This window comes from Mobula hypostoma, chromosome 28, assembly GCF_963921235.1.
Source record: "Mobula hypostoma chromosome 28, sMobHyp1.1, whole genome shotgun sequence".
Lineage (NCBI taxonomy): Eukaryota > Metazoa > Chordata > Chondrichthyes > Myliobatiformes > Myliobatidae > Mobula > Mobula hypostoma.
Window position 1 is genome coordinate 18,614,826 of NC_086124.1, and position 16,005 is coordinate 18,630,830.

General features: G+C 42.8%; 1 protein-coding gene across 2 annotated transcripts in view; it reads right to left on the reverse strand.

Annotated features, from left to right (window-relative positions):
* Positions 1-1,077: 1,077 nt before the first annotated feature.
* The window catches only part of LOC134338786 (Fc receptor-like protein 5), an 83,743-nt gene continuing 68,815 nt past the window's right edge, over positions 1,078-16,005 (reverse strand). For both annotated transcript variants that reach the window (XM_063034850.1, XM_063034849.1), the window contains 7 exons: positions 15,478-15,765; positions 14,489-14,590; positions 11,466-11,505; positions 10,609-10,700; positions 9,414-9,479; positions 3,378-3,409; positions 1,078-2,248 (listed from right to left, as the gene is read on the reverse strand). In XM_063034850.1, coding sequence (XP_062890920.1) covers positions 2,105-2,248; positions 3,378-3,409; positions 9,414-9,479; positions 10,609-10,700; positions 11,466-11,505; positions 14,489-14,590; positions 15,478-15,765 — 764 coding nt within the window. In that variant the 3' untranslated portion in view covers positions 1,078-2,104. The remainder of the gene's footprint in view (positions 2,249-3,377; positions 3,410-9,413; positions 9,480-10,608; positions 10,701-11,465; positions 11,506-14,488; positions 14,591-15,477; positions 15,766-16,005) is intronic.

The window sequence follows — 16,005 nt, forward strand, 5'->3', positions numbered from 1 at the left end:
TGTTAAAGGGGAATTATAAATAAGCTGCACATTATACATAATCTTTCTCCTTTAAACTTAAAGCTATGCATACGATAACGTGTACCATTCTCAAAGGTGTACAGGAGCAAATAGACCTGGATGCATGTGTGCATCAGTCATTCAAAGACGAAGAGGTGTACATGTTTGAAGCAATCCTGGATTTTCTGAAGATAGTTGTGAAAGCAGGGACTTCCTGCTTCACCGTCATAAACGCTGATACATCTTAAATTGAAGTATTGTGTTCGGTACTGGTCGTATAATCTACGACGCATTCAGCAGAAATATGTGGTGGGAAATATATGTTTTGCAGCGTTTTCCCGATGGGCTGAATTATATTGGGTGCAAGAAATAAGTAAGATGTCTTAGCCAGTAATCACGTAACCAGAATTGGCCGACTTTCCCAAAACATTAATAAACCATTAAATGTAATGTCAAATGGCTCCACTTGGTCTAAAGCTTGCTTCCATTCAAGCACTAGATTCTTAAACTAAACTGAATAATCCTAATCACCACTCAGTAAAATAGCATCATGGCCACTTTGACCACCGCTTTGCAAAAAATAACATTTGTTCTAATGATTTTCATTGTGAAATGAGCTGTATCTGTGCTTTTTCTTCTTGTTCATTTCCCGTCTCTAATTTCCTTTTTTTGCCTGTGATTTTGTTGCAAGTAAGTTTTTCATTGTACATCTCCATACATGTATTTCTAAATGTGATTATAAACTCTAATTCGAAAATGGCTGGACTTCGAAAGGTTTCAATATAATTTCTGTTCCTTCTTTGTTGACAGAGTGAAACAAAAGCCATGGTCCTAAAGGTAAGAGGGTGTTCAATTTTAACTCCAGATTCAATTGTAAACTACCTTGATTTTTGATAATGGTAGGCAAATTCGGAGATGGGATAGAAGAAAAATCAAGTTTAATAGAACTGATTTTTCAACACGTCCAACCTACAGCCTAGCATTCAGGGCGCTTAAATATATATTGGAGTTTAATTTTATTGAGCGACTGGATGGTGCTTGTAAAATTTGAACAACGCAACTTGCAACATTCGCCAGCTAACTAAAAAAACATTTGTTGTGCAGGTGATAGTGTCAAACATGAAAAATTACCAAATCAAAGTAACATGTTGGACCCGTCGGCATTTTGTTACCTACCAGGACTGCAAAATGACATAATATAAATGTTTAATGCTGAAGAACACGTACCAACCAATAAAAATACAACTTTCGGAATGCATCAACACAGAAGACTTTGCTGACGCTAAAATCCAGAGCAACAGACAAAATGCTGAAGAAATTCAGCAGGTCCCGTAGCATCTATGCAGAAATACGCAATCGATTATTCGGGCAGAGAACCTTCATCACTGTATTCCTCTTCAATGATGCTGCCTGACCATAAGGCCATAAGTCCGTAAAATGGAGGAGTGCAATTATAGCATTCAACCTGTCAACCTCTGCCTTAAATATACCCAATGACCTGATCTCCACAGCCGCCAGTGGCAACGAATTCCACATATTCCACATGTCTATCCTACTTGTTATTTCCTCGAAGACTTCCAACAGATTTGCCAGCCTGGATTTTCCCTTAAGGAAACCATGCTGACTTCGGCTTACTTTATCATGTGTCTCTAAGTACCCTGATACTTCATGCTTAACAATCATCTCCAACATTTCCCCCACCATTGAGATCACGCAAACTAGCCTATAATTTCCTCCCTTCTTGAAGAATGGATTGACCTTCACAATTTTTCAGTCCTCTAGAAACATATCAGAATCTACTGATTCTTGAGAGATCATTACCATTGCCTCCACAGTCTCCACAGCCACCTCTTTCAGAGCCCTAATGTTTAGACCATATGGTTTAGGTGACTTTCCATTTTCAGACCTTTGAATTCCAAAATACCTTCTCCCTAGTAATAACAATTGCACTCACTTCTGACCCCTGCTAGTTTCCTCCAGTATTTGTGTGTGTTACTCTTGGAATACATTGGCTTAACACTGAAAATGAAAAGTAAAAATAATATCCCCTTCAAAGTCCAACTGTTTTGCACGCAGAATTTCAGTTGAAGTTGTCCGTGTCGTTTTACTTTCTTGCAAAGTTTTCATAGAAGTTTGTTTCACTGCTATCTGGTTCATCTGTGTCAGACCTTTCCAAACCGGCACCCATTTTCATGTGATTCACTGCGGCATACACGACGCTGTAATCGCTGGGGCTCACCACGTTATTCTGGAATTAGAGTACACATGTGAGATTGGACTGTTGCTGGCGCACAACTGATTAAAGCGTGCCCTAATAAAACGTGGATTTTCAGGGTTGAAAGTCACAGGTGAACAATTGCGTTAAATCACAAGCTTTCCAAAAAATAACTATCTAAATACCGGCAATAATCCTCAGATTTATATAAAAAAGCATTTTTAAGTTCGCCTAATCCTGCCTGATCTGTTGAGCATTTTCTGCATTTACATTCACAGAAATTCGGAAGAGCCAAACGGGCCGTTTTGCCGAACACCTCCATGCCGAACAAGATGCCTATCTATGATTGCACAATGTATCTGTGTGTGGCCAATACTCCTCTAAACCTTTCTCTCCATCATTCATTTTAAATGTCGTAAATGTACCCGCCTCTACCACCTCCTCCGCGAGTACCGTCCGAATACCGACCAACCTTCATTTGTGAAACTTTTCCCGAAGCTTCTTTTCATAGTCCTCCTCACATCTTAAATCCATGGCCATTTGCGGACTCTCCAGCCCAGGGTGAAATATTATGTCCTCATGGATTTACAAATCTCTATAAGATCGCCCTTTAGGTTCCGTCTCTCCAGTAAAATCAGCCCCAGCTTATCCACTCTCTCTCTCTCTCTGATGCGTCCAGTCAAAGCAACATCACCGTGAATATGCTCAGCCATTTGCAGAAAATGCTGGAACTAGTTTTATTTAATGTAACAATACGTCCAGATGTATTTGACTGATACGCAACTTCTTGCAGATGAGATCACACGGATGAGAACGCAACTATAACCACGTGGTCCACTAATTTAACATGGCTATCCATTGCGGTTCTTCAATTTACATGACTGCAAATGATGAAACGCCTCAGCAATAACATTTACTGATTTCACCACATTGTCTATAGCATTCTAAAACAGTGATTCACAAATTTACAAACGTTATTAGGAACGGCTAGTGAAAATGACGAGATCCCTTAGCTGTTTTTATTGTAAGTGCTTTACCTGGAATAGTTCACAGCCCCATTACTCTGGGCAAATATGAACCCTAAAACTGCTGGACGAGCCATCTATTTTGCTGACCAAGATCTAACCACAACGAGCACATCATAATTATACACATTACTTACTCTTTTCTCTCTTGAAACTTCTCTTGTGTTAGCTGTAAAGGAAACAAAAACCTTCAGAAAGTCATGTTGATTTATTAGCATTCACCATCAAACGTAAACATGTTTACTTATTTACGTAACCCAGTACATCACGGATAAAGCCGTCCCGACCATCGAGTACATCTACATGAAACTTTGCTGCAGAAAAGCGGCATTTACCATCAAAGATGCTCATCACCTAGACCATGTTCTTTTCTCGTTGCTGCCATAAAGTAGAAGGTACTTCAGGACTCACACCATCGGTTTCAAGAATAGTTACTACCCCTCAACCATCAGGCTCTTGATTAAAAGGAGATAACGACATTCTATTTCTAGTATTCCTACAAACGATGGTTTCACATAAGGACTCTTAATCTTGTTATTTCATGCCAGTTATTTATTGTTATTTACTTATATCAGCATTTGCTGTTTGTTTTCCATTGATCCTGTTTACAGTTACTGTTCTATAGATTTGCTAAGTATGCCTGCAGGTAAAAGAATCGCAGGGCTGTATGTGATGACATGTATGTGCTCTGATAATACAATTTACTTCGAACTTTTTAAACTTTGATTCATTTCGAGGGCGGAAAAGGCCACTCCAACAAAACGAACCCTTGCCAAATTTCATAGGATAATTTACAATGACTAAGTAACTTACGAACTGAAGCAAATCAGAGCACCCAGAGGAAAGTCACGCGATACACATGAAGAACGCACGATCTCCCTATAGACGGCTCCGGGATTGAACTCCGAAATTCGGAAATCCCCGACCAGCAATGGCATAGCGCTAATCGCTACTCTAGCCTTGTGCCCTGTTTCATCCTATATGAGGATCATTGAAATCTAACTATCGTGAGAAAGGAAATTTAAGAAGCTTAGACATGGAGGTTACATTCTTTTCATGCAAAGCAGATTTTTTCGAGAACGCCAGAGCGCTACGTGACAGTGAAGGACCTGTACGAGATGCATACATGCTAGCAGGTAAAATGGTTGTTTTAAATTGTACTGTGATAACGCTAGGAGTAAGGTGGGCTGCAGTGCGGTGAAGCTCATTGGGTCAAAAGGGCCTGTACCGCCCGGACTTTCTATATAAATAAAAAAAACTGGAGGGGATATAAGGAGATTTCCATTAACCCTTGTTACTACTACTACTACTACGTCGACTCAGGCCTAGGGGGCCGGCGTCGGGCACGATGACTGAATCTCCACTTCTCCCTCTCCTTCATCAGTGTGTTCAGTTCATCTGCGTTAGCCGCACCGCTGTGTTCTAGGAGCGTGTCGACCATAGTTTGGGAGGAATCCCAGGGTTCATCCTCCCATGTTTGGGCTCGCATATGATGACTAGGCTAGCAGATAGCTCGGGGTGGCGTAGACAGTGCCCCGCTAGTTGCAGTCTTCTCGCCTCAATTTCAGTGGTGAGCATCGGTAGGTCGTTATAGAGCTCGACGTTCGTCATATGCTGTTGCCAACTCACGTCAAGAGCCATGCGGAGCATTCGTGTATAGCAACCATCTAGAGACTTTCGCATCGTCTTGGTGAGTGTCCACTTCTCGCATCCGTACGTGAGAATGGGCTCTATGACTGCTATGAAGATCCTCTTTTTAAGCGCTCTGATCAGGTTCGACTTCCAGATTTCCTTCATGTCGTCCATAGCCCTCCACGCCAGCACGTTCCGTATCTTTATGTCCTCCTCCGAACTCATCATTCTTGACCCGAGGTACCTGAAGTCAAATACTTTCTTAATGGTATCATTCTTTACGGTCCTGAGAGTACATTCGTTGCAGTTAAACGCCATGTACTCTGTCTTTTTAGTGTTTAGGTGAAGTCCAACTTTATTGCACTCAATTTCAACTTTTTTCAGTAGCTGCTGTGCTTCCTCCATCTGGTCAGAGAGCAGGACTATGTCATCTACAAAAACGAGATCTGTGAGCGTAACCCTTATGGAGATAGGAATCTGGAACTTGCGGCCTGTGGAGGTTTGGATGCATTGATTCGCATAACATCGAAAAAGTCATTGGAAGCAAGATGGATAAGGCCATGATTCAAATGCGGATAAATAGAGTTAGGCGCAGATGATGGTCAGCATGATCATGTGGGTAAACTTTATTTTTCCTGTGTCACATGACCCTATGACTCCAGCCCCCTAACGCTCCCCCGGGGGGATGGCCTACCTGTGAAAAGGAATAGTGGTGGTGCCTCTGGCACAGAGTCTGACCCTGTGGCTCGGAAGGGTAGGGAAAGGAAAAGGCAGCATTAATAGGGGACTCTATAGTTAGGGGGTCAGACAGGCGATTCTATAGACGCAGGAAAGAAACATGAATGGTAGTTTGCCTCGCAGGTGCTAGGGTCCGGGATGTTTCTGATCGCGTCCACGATATCCTGAAGTGAACAGCTAAAGGTCGTGGTACATATTGGTACCAACGACGCAGGTAGGAAAGGGGAGGAGGTCCTTAAAACAGACTACAAGCAGTTAGGAAGGAAGTTGAGAAACGGGCCTCAAATGTAGAAATCTCGGAATTGCTGCCTGTGCCACGCAACACTGAGTATAGGAATAGAGTGAGGTGGAGGATAAATGTGTGGCTGAGGGATTGGAGCAGGCGGCAGGGATTCAGATTTCTGGATCACCGGGGCCTCTTTTGGGGCAGTTGTTACCTGTACAAAAAGGACGGGTTGCACTTGAATCCGAGGGGGACTAATATACCGGCATGGAGCTTTGCTAAGGCTATTGGGGAGAGTTTAAATTAGAATTTCTGGGGGTTGGGAACCGACCTAAAAGGACGGAGGAAGTGGCGGTTGGTTCACAAATAGAGAAAGCTTGGAAACAGTGCGAGAGGGAGGATAGCCAGGTAATAGAGAAGGGATACGTTCAGACCGATGGTTTGAGATGTGTCTATTTTAATGCAAGGACAAAGCGGATTAACTTAGAGTGTGGATCAGTACATGGAGCTGGGATGTTGTGGTCATTACAGAGACTTGGATGTCTGAGGGGCAGACATGGCTAAGAGAGGACAGGGAAGGAGGCAAAGAGGTGGGAGCGTTGCACTGCTGATCAGAGATAGTTTCACGGCTGCAGAAAAGGAAGAGGTCACGGAGGGATTATCTACTGAGTCTCTGTGGGTGGAGATAAAAAGAAGGAGGGGTCAATAACTCTACTGGATGTTTTTTGTTGACCACCTAGTAGTAACATGGACATCGAGGAGCAGATAGAGAGACAGATTCTGGAAAGGTGTAATAATAACAGGGTTGTCGTGGTGGGAGATTTAAATTTCCCAAATATTGATTGGCATCTCGCTGGAGCAAGGGGATTAGACGCGATGGAATTTGTTAGGTGTGTTCAGGAAGGTTTCCTGACACAATATGTAGAAAAACGTACAAGAGGAGAGGCTGTACTTCATCTGGCATTGAGAAAGGAACCTTGTTCGGTTTCAGGTTTCTCAGTGATAGAGCATTTTGGAGATAGTGATAACAATTCTATATTTTTTACGATAGCATTGGAAAGGGATAGAAACAGAGAAGTTAGGAAAGCGTTTAACTGGCGTCAGGGGAAATATGAAGCTATCAAGCAGGAACTTGGAAGCATAAACTGGGAGAAGATGTTTTCACGGAAATGTACGTGAGAAATGTGGCAAATGTTCAGGGGATATTTGAATGGAGCTCTGTATAGGTACGTTCCAATGAGACAGGAAATGATAGTAGGGTACAGGAACCGTGGAGTACAAAGGCTGTTGAAAATCTAGTCAAGAAGAAAAGAAAAGCTAACGAAAGTTTCAAAAAACTAGGCAATGATAGAGATCTAGAAGGTTATAAGGCTAGCAGGAAGGAGCTTAAGAATGAAATTAGGAGAGCCAGAAGGGAACATGAGAGGGCCTTGGCGAGCATCATTAAAGTGAACCCCAAGACATTGTACAAGTATGTGCAGAGCAAGAGGATAAGACATGAGAGAATAGGACCAATCAAGTGTGGCAGTGGAAAAGTGTGTATGGAACTGGAGGTGATAGCAGAGATACTTAATGAATACATTGCTTCAGTATTCACTACGGAAAAGGGCTTCGGCGATTGTACGGATGACTTACAGCGGATTGAAAACCTTGAGCATACAGACATTAAGAAAGAGGATGTGTTGAAGCTTTTGGAAAGAATTAAGTCGGATAAGTCTCTGGGACAGGACGAGATATACCCAAGGCTACTGTGGGAGCCGAGGGAGGAGACTGCTGTGCCTCTGCCAATGATCTTTGTATCATCAGTGGGGACGGGAGAGGTTCTGGAGGATTGAAGGGTTGCAGATGTTGTTCCCTTACTCAAGAAAGAGAGTAGAGATATCCCAGGAAATTATAGACAGGTGAGTCTTACATAACCTGATGGAAAAGATCTTGGAGGCAGGATTTATGAACATTTGGAGAGGCATAATATGATTAGAGATAGTCAGCATGGCTTTGTCAAAAGCAGGTCGTGCCTTACGAGCCTGATTGAATTTTTTGAAGATGTGACTATGCAGGTTGATGAAGGTAGAGCTGTAGATGCAGCGTATATGGATTTCGGCAAGGCACTTGCCAAGGTACCTCATGCAAGGCCTATTGAGAAAGTAAGTAAGAATAGGATCTATGGGGACCTTGCTTTGTGGATACAGAAATGGCTGCCCACAAAAGGCAAAGAGTGGCTGTAGAGCGGTCATATTCTGCATGGAGGTCAATGACGACCAGTGTGCCTCAGGGATCTGTCCTGGGACCCGTTCTGTTCGTGATTTTTATAAATAACCTGAATGAGGAAGTGAAGGGGTCGGTTAATAAATTTACTGATGACACAGAGGTTGGGGTTGTTGTGGATAGTGTGGAGGGCTGTCAGACGTTACAGCGGGACATTGATAGGTTAGAAAACTGGGCTGAGAAATGGCAGGTGGAGTTCAACCCAGATAAGTGTGAGGTGGTTCATTTTGGTAGGTCAAATATGATGACAGAACTTAGTATTAATGGTAAGACTCTTGGCAGTGTAGGGGATTAAACCCCACGGCGTACTGTGCTCGGTTCTGTCCACCTCACTACAGGAAGGATGTGGAAACTATAGAAAGGGTGCAGAGGAGATTTACAAGGATGTTGCCTCGATTGGGAAGCATGCCTTATGAGAATATGTTGAGTGAGCTCGGTCTTTTCTCCTTGAAGCGACGGAGGAACAGAGGTGACCTGATAGATGTGTATAAGATTGTGAGAGGCATTGATCGTGTGGATAGTCAGATGCTTTTCCCCAGGGATGAAATGGCGAACGCAAGAGGACACAGTTTTAAGGAGCTTGGAAGTAGGTACAGAGGAGATGTCAGGGGTACTTTTTTTTTTACGCAGAGAGTGGTGAATGCCTGGAATAGGCTGCCGGCGACGGTGGTGGAGGCAGATACGATAGGGTCTTTTAAGAGACTCCTGGATAGCGACATGGAACTTAGAAAAATAGAGGGCTACGGGTAACTCTAGGTAATTTCTAAAGTAAGTACATGTTCGGCACAGCATCCTGAGCCTAAGGGCCTGTATTGTGCTGTACGTTTTCTATGTTTCTGTCTTTCTATGATCGCATGTCTTGTACAATGCTGACTGTCATGATGCCTTTGGTCCCGTGCGAGGAGCCGAAGAGCCTTGGACTCTGAGGTTTCTAGGTCACCTGATTTTGTTAATAGTTGTCTCAACGAGAGCCGTTAAACAGTTGTGCTTTCAGTTTAATATTAAGTTTGTTTTGACGCCACGGGTTTTCCGCTTCCTCTGATTATTTAAGTGGACTCCGGATTAAAGCTTATCACTGGGTGTCAGCTTTCGGAATATCTCGTCTCGGGGTGGACGCCCTGCGGCGCCACCGTGGTATTGGTGAAACTCTTATGATTAAACCCTGGTCGGCGTTTCCACGTAGGAATCTGTCTTTCGTCCGCTCTTGGGTTCAGTCTTTGCCAGCATGTAATGTGAGTTAACAGCTTGGGTCTGCATCGTGCTGCATATATTATTCCCACACTCTGCTGGCAGTATAAAACATGTCATAACTTACCATAGTCGCTTTGTTCCTTTATGATGCATTCCGAATAAACAACGCCAGCAGACAACTCAATGAAATCTAAATGGAAAGAAAAAGAATACTTTTTCTGACCTTTATAAGGATTAATATGTAACAGAAAGAAAGCTTAACCATTGCGTATTTGACTAAATATAAAGACAGAAGAAACTTCGTGGAACTATCAAAACGTAGTCAGCTTCTTCTGCTATACTGGAATTCCGAGACGAATTAACTGAATTGTTGTCCAAGAGGATGGATTTCAGGTGAAGAGAATCCGATGCTTAAGTCATTGGAGGAACTAAGCCCAGAGAAACTTTCATAAAGCTGTTCGCGTCCATGAAAGGGCAGAGAGATTGAAGTCGGTCTCATTAGCCAACAGTTCAAGATTTTGGAGCATTCATCTGTAAGTTTACCGTGTTCTTTCCTGGAACGATGTTTTACCCAATCAGTATCAAAAGTAGGCTGTACCTTCATTTCACCGGAGTTCAAAGGAATGCGAGGTAGTACCATACTTAGCATATCCTGTGTGGCGGGGTGATAATACGTCTCCACCAAAAGGAGCTCCTTCCCACCGCTAGCCTGCAAGTCATCTTGGGCAATATGTAGCTCTGGCTTAGCTACCTCCCTCCCCAACCCATCATCACCAGCAGCCCTGATCAGAGTGCCCTGAAGCCGTGGGAGTAGGTGGTAGATGATAATATTATGAGCTGGTGCATATCACGTCCTTGTTATGCCACCACTAACTCAAAGCAGACAAACTCTGAGGAAGTTTGATTATATCTGAGGTCGCTCGACTTGTGAAGACACTGCACAGAAGAAGGCAACGGCTAACCACTTCTTTAGGAAAATTTGCCAGGAACAGTATTGTCATAGAAAGACCATGATCGGACACGTCTTATGACACTTCACATAACGAACGAACCATATTGCCGTATACTAAGGATAATCAGTCAGCTCCTCTTCACATCATTGGGATGGGCAAAGAAATGGGAGCAAATGATTAAAAACCATGTGATCACGGGGAAAACGGGTTAGCTCAGCACAGACGGAGCCGGAAATCGGACGCTAGCTCAGGGTACGAACACGAGCACCAAGTGATGTGCCGACTTTTCAAGCTAACCCTTCTGACGGGGGAGTCGAAAATATCACCGGGTAAAATTTGGTGTTTTATCAGAGAACGCCTGCTCACCAGAATCCCGAGCAATCCCCACCACGGCATACTCCAAGTTATTTGAGGTTGTTTCGTCATTATTTGGCTGAGATCCATTCCCCGCATTCATCCTGCAAGGAAAGGCACACTCAAATATTAACGACTGATGCAACGAGGTTCAAAGTAAATTTACGTAAATGTTACCAACTACTATCTAAGATTCACTTGCTTGCAGGCAGTCACAGTAGAATAAAAGAAACCAATAGAATCAATGCAGAGAATACATACACACACAGTCTGACGAACTGCGCAAATACAAAAACTAAACTAATAATAATAATAAAGCGAATAATACTGAGAATACTCAGATCGGAAAGGAAGATACGTAGCATCCACGCCAGGACCACTAGACCCAAAAACAGAAACTTTCCCCAAACCGCAAGGCTGATCAGCACTGTACCTTCATCGACTACTCCGCCCCTCCACACTCACCCCGCCGCTACTTTATCATTACCTTTAAGTGTCTTATGTACACTTAAAGGTGTCTAGTGTCACTTCATAGACATAAAATCAATCTATTCATATAAGCTGTCTTATGTATTTATATGTAATTTGTTTCTTCTTATTATTGTACTGTTGTATTGATGTTTATTTCCCCTTATGATCGGATCTGAACAATTACTTCCTTCTGCTTTACACTTGACTGATGGAGATGACATTAAACAATCTTGAATCCTGACCGTTATTATCATTCCATAAAATTAGGAACGTTCAGTACATGTGCTGAAAATACCACATTACGTGTCCCTGCTTTGCTTCCGTCCATTCAGGTCGACACAGTATCATCGTTATTATAGCTATGACATTGTAATATTAAGTTTTTTTTTCTGACTCACCGCTGACTTTGCGAAGCACTTGCGGGTTCACCTGTACAGACTATAAAAGAGACAGAGTTTAGCACAATATCTAGCTTACGTTGTTTGAATTCTATAAGTTGGTTTGGGTTGCTGATAATTCTTCAAGCTATATTGGCTGACAATAATCATGTTTTAATATAAATCCTTAAGTATGTTCAATGGCAAAACAGAAGCCTCCCTTGGAATATTGTGAGCAGTTTTAAGACTATAATACCTTAAGACATAGGAGTAGAATTAGGCCACATGACCATCGAGTCTGCTCCGCCAGTTAATCGTGGCTAACCTTTTTTTACTCCTCCTCAACCCCATTTAAAGGCCATCTCCCCGTAACCTTTGGTGCCATGTCCAATCAAAAACCTATCAATTTCTGCTTTAAATACACCCTACAAGCTGACCTCCACAGCTGCACGTGGCAATATATTCCACAATTTCACCACCCTCTAGCTAAAGAAATGTCTCCGCATCTCTGTTTTGAATGGGCGCCCCTTTATCCTGAGGTAGTGCCTGCTTGTCCTAGACTCTCCCACCATGGGAAACATCCTTTCCACATCTACTCTGTCTAGGCCTTTCAACATGCGAAAGGTTTCAATGAGATCCCCCCTCATCCTTCTAAATTCTAGCAATTACAGACGCAGAGCCATCAAACGTTCCTCGTATGATAGCCGTTTCATTCCTGAAATCATCCTTGTGAACCTCTTCTAGACTCTCTCCAATGCCAGCACATCTCTTCTAAGATGAGGAGCCCAAAACTGTAGACAATACTCAAGGTGAAGTCGCACCAGTGTCTTATAAAACCTCAGCATCACATCCCTGTTCTTGTATTCTAGAACTCTTGAAATGAATGCTAACATTCTATTTGCCTTCTTCACCACTGAATCAACCTGCAAGTTAACCTTTACGGTGTTCTGAACAATGACTCCCAAGTCCCTAGGCATCTCAGATTTTTGGATTTTTCCCTGTTTAGAAAATAGTCTGCATATTTATTTCTACTGCCAAAGAGCATGACCACGTATTTCCCAGCATTATATTTTATTTGCCACTTTCTTACCCATTCTTCTAATCTGTTTAAGTCCTTCTGTATCCTACCTGTTTCCTCAATACTACCTGCCCCTCCACCAATCTTCGTATCATCTGCAAGCTTGGCAACAAAGCCATCTATTTCATCATCTCAATCATTTACATACAGCATAAAAAGGAATAGTCCCAACACCGACCTCTGCGGAACACCACTAGTCACTGGCAGCCAACCAGACCAGGATCCTTTTATTCCCACTCACTGTCTTCTTCCAATCAGCCAATGCTCTAACCATGATAGGAATTTTCCTGTAATATCACGGGCTCTTAACTCATGTGAGGCATCTTGTCTAAGGCCTTCTGAAGGTCCAGATACACAACGTCCAATGCATCCCCTTTATCTATCCTACTTGTCTCTTCTTCTTCTTCATGTGCCCTGAACGTTACACGTTTGGGAGATAATGGCTCTCCACATCGAACGATCCCTCGCAGCGTCAATGATACTTCGCATATTTAGATCTGTTAGCTCTTTCACAGTGTCCATATATTTTCTTCTTTGCCTTCCTCTTCCGCGTTTCCCAGGCATACGGTCTTGTAATGTAAGGCATTCTATTTCTCCCTTTCTGATGACATTGCCCAGGAAATTTAAGTTTCCTCTCATTTAACCCATTTTTACCAGCAGACACATTTCTATGATAACAAGGCTTAGGCTACTAAAATGTTACATCTGGTCAATCCTACTTGTAATCTTCTCAAAGAGTTCTAACAGGAACATCAGGCAGGATTTTCACTTAAGCAAACTCATTACAGAAAGCATGTGAAAGCTACGGTTATGACTTTTCTTTACCTTACAAAAGACGTTTTACATTATGTCTGTTCCCTTTCCATAGATACTGCCTGGCCTGCTGAGTATCTCCCGTATTTTATTGATGTTTGTTTTTAGAGTGATAGCATCCTCGATATTTGTTTACTTACCTGCATAGTCACTCACGTCATTCTACATTACAATATGGATTATAGGGAGTGTGGCGGGGTTTGATGGGGAGTAGTGTGGTATCTCACTTAGGTTGAGACTGCAGAGACTATAAGATTAGATTGGAACCAGATCAACTGGTCAATGAGTGAGTGAGAGCTCCCAGCTGCTTCCTTTCCCTTCCCTTTTCAGCATTTGCTAGGACAGTTCCCTTCCTGTTTCCTTGGTTCACATTTCCATTCTCACCAACTCTCCTTTTCTTAAGACACGTTCCCTTGAAACCTCAGGTGTTCAAACACCTGTCCTTCCATCTCTTCCTCTCTGCCATTCAGGGACCAAAACGCAAGTTCAAGGAGAAAGGACGATTCGCTTGTACTTCTTACAGGCAGGTGAATTAAATTTGCTGGCAACGGTGTGGCTTCATCTACGGTGGAGAAACCAAACGTAAATTTGATAATCACTTTGCAGAGAGTTTGTGTTCAGTCCAGTGAAGTGAGGCTGCCCGTCCGTTTAACTGCCCTGTTATTTCTTCATCTTTTTGGCTTTCTGAACTGAGGCTCCTGACTACCTGGACAATTGAAAGGATGTGCAAAGCATGTCTGAGGAGCATTCTCTCTTCTCCGCTAACATAACACCAGTCTCAAAGGCAGCTTCTACCCTAATAGAAGACTATTAAACAGCCCCGAGTCTGATAAGATGAAGTTTTGACGCCACAGTCTGACATGTTACGGCCTTAAACTTTACTGCCTTTCTGCGGTACACTTTTCTATAACTATAGCATCTTATTCTGCCCTCTGTGCATTGGTTGACCCTTAAATTATCTCGGTGCATTGTTAATAAATTCATCTATATGGACGAAATGCGCGTCACGTCTTTCGTTGCACCAATTTGCCAATGTACCCTCTAATCATCTGACTGGATATGCTCCAGCCTCCGTATCTCAATGTTGAATTCAGGTAATTTGATAAGTTTCCCTCTGTCAGACACCTATTTGCGACATTAGATCATCACTTACTCTGGTTCTTGCTCCGACGCCTGAGGAAGTACAATCCAATCAGGGCAGTGACGAGAAGACAGGAAAGAGTTGAAAGACTAATTCTGGTTGCGGGACTTTGCACTGTAATGAAAATAGTGAAATGTCATCAAACACAGAGACACCTTCCGTGAAAGCCTTAACGGAATGCGCAGCGGGGAAACCCGCTGCCTCGGAGCAAAACACAACAGGGTTCAATCCTATTCTTTAGCGCTACCTTTATCGGGATTACATCTTCTCCCCGTTGAGGCGTGTACCGATTTCTTCCATTAACTCATGGCAAATGTCATTGAAACCTGCCAAATATTGGAATGATTCGATAAGAGTGAACGTGGAGGGGAAGTGTCCAATGGGAGAGTCTGCGACCAGAAGGCACAGACTGGGAATGCAAGGATATCCCTTTAGAACACAGATAATAGGAATTTATTTAGGCCAAGGTTGCTGAATTAATTGCTACAGATGGCTACGGAAGCTAGATCATTGGGATTATTAAAAGTGCTGGTTGATAGGCTTTTGAATGGTAACGGTATCAAAGGTTACGGGGGAAAGGCAGGAAAATGGGATTGAGAGGAGAAAATATATCAACCATCATGGAATGACGGAGCAGGTTGCCGTACTTCTGTTACCGTCGTATGGTCTTCGTCATGTGCGCTACAGGTCTCTACTGTAGCGTATTGCTTACAAGTATTTCTTGTTTTATTCTCCATAGATCTGAATTCCTCCTATAGTCTTCTTGCCATGTCCTCACTCGTTGACCTAATCCAGGCTCTGACTCGAGCCCCTGCAATTATTAAAGTCCGTGAGCGCACATTCAGATGCCATAACCATTTAATCGCTCACCACCCTATAAACACCAGAGCTCTAAACACTCCTGGAGTTCTTGGTCAAACCCGAATTTAATAACGGAACAAATCCTTGGATAATCTGGTGCCCTAGTTGATTCCACCATAGAAACACCCACGATAACTCACCGGTTACTGTAATCTTAATGAAGTCACTGTAAAGGCGGAGTTCCGACGCGGCGTTTTCAACAACACAGCTATAATTTCCTTCCAAGATTTTGTTTACATTAACAATTTCGTATGGAATTTCAGTCTGGTTCGATTCCTCTCGGTATAATTCCTTCTCCCCATCTTTGAGGAAAATATAAGTAATAGGTTTAGAGCCATTGGTCACAGTGCAGTTTAGGAGCGCCGTGCCTCCTTCCATCAGCTCTTTGGTCGGACTCATTGTAAGTACTGGCTTGGACACAGGAATTCCTAAGAAGAAAAGCATATAAAATCATTGTGACTCTGTCGACATTAAAATGTCTGATAGTTATATGAGATGAATCGGAGCTTCTTAAAGAATTGAGTACTCAGGTTAGCGCGCGAGTTTTTTCTGTCATCTATTCTGCACGCATTTCAACGGGTAGGGGTAGTAAACGCCATCGCCGCCATTGGTACTGACTAATACCGACACTGGCAAAAAAAACCTGGAAAGTTTGGTACATGCGGAAG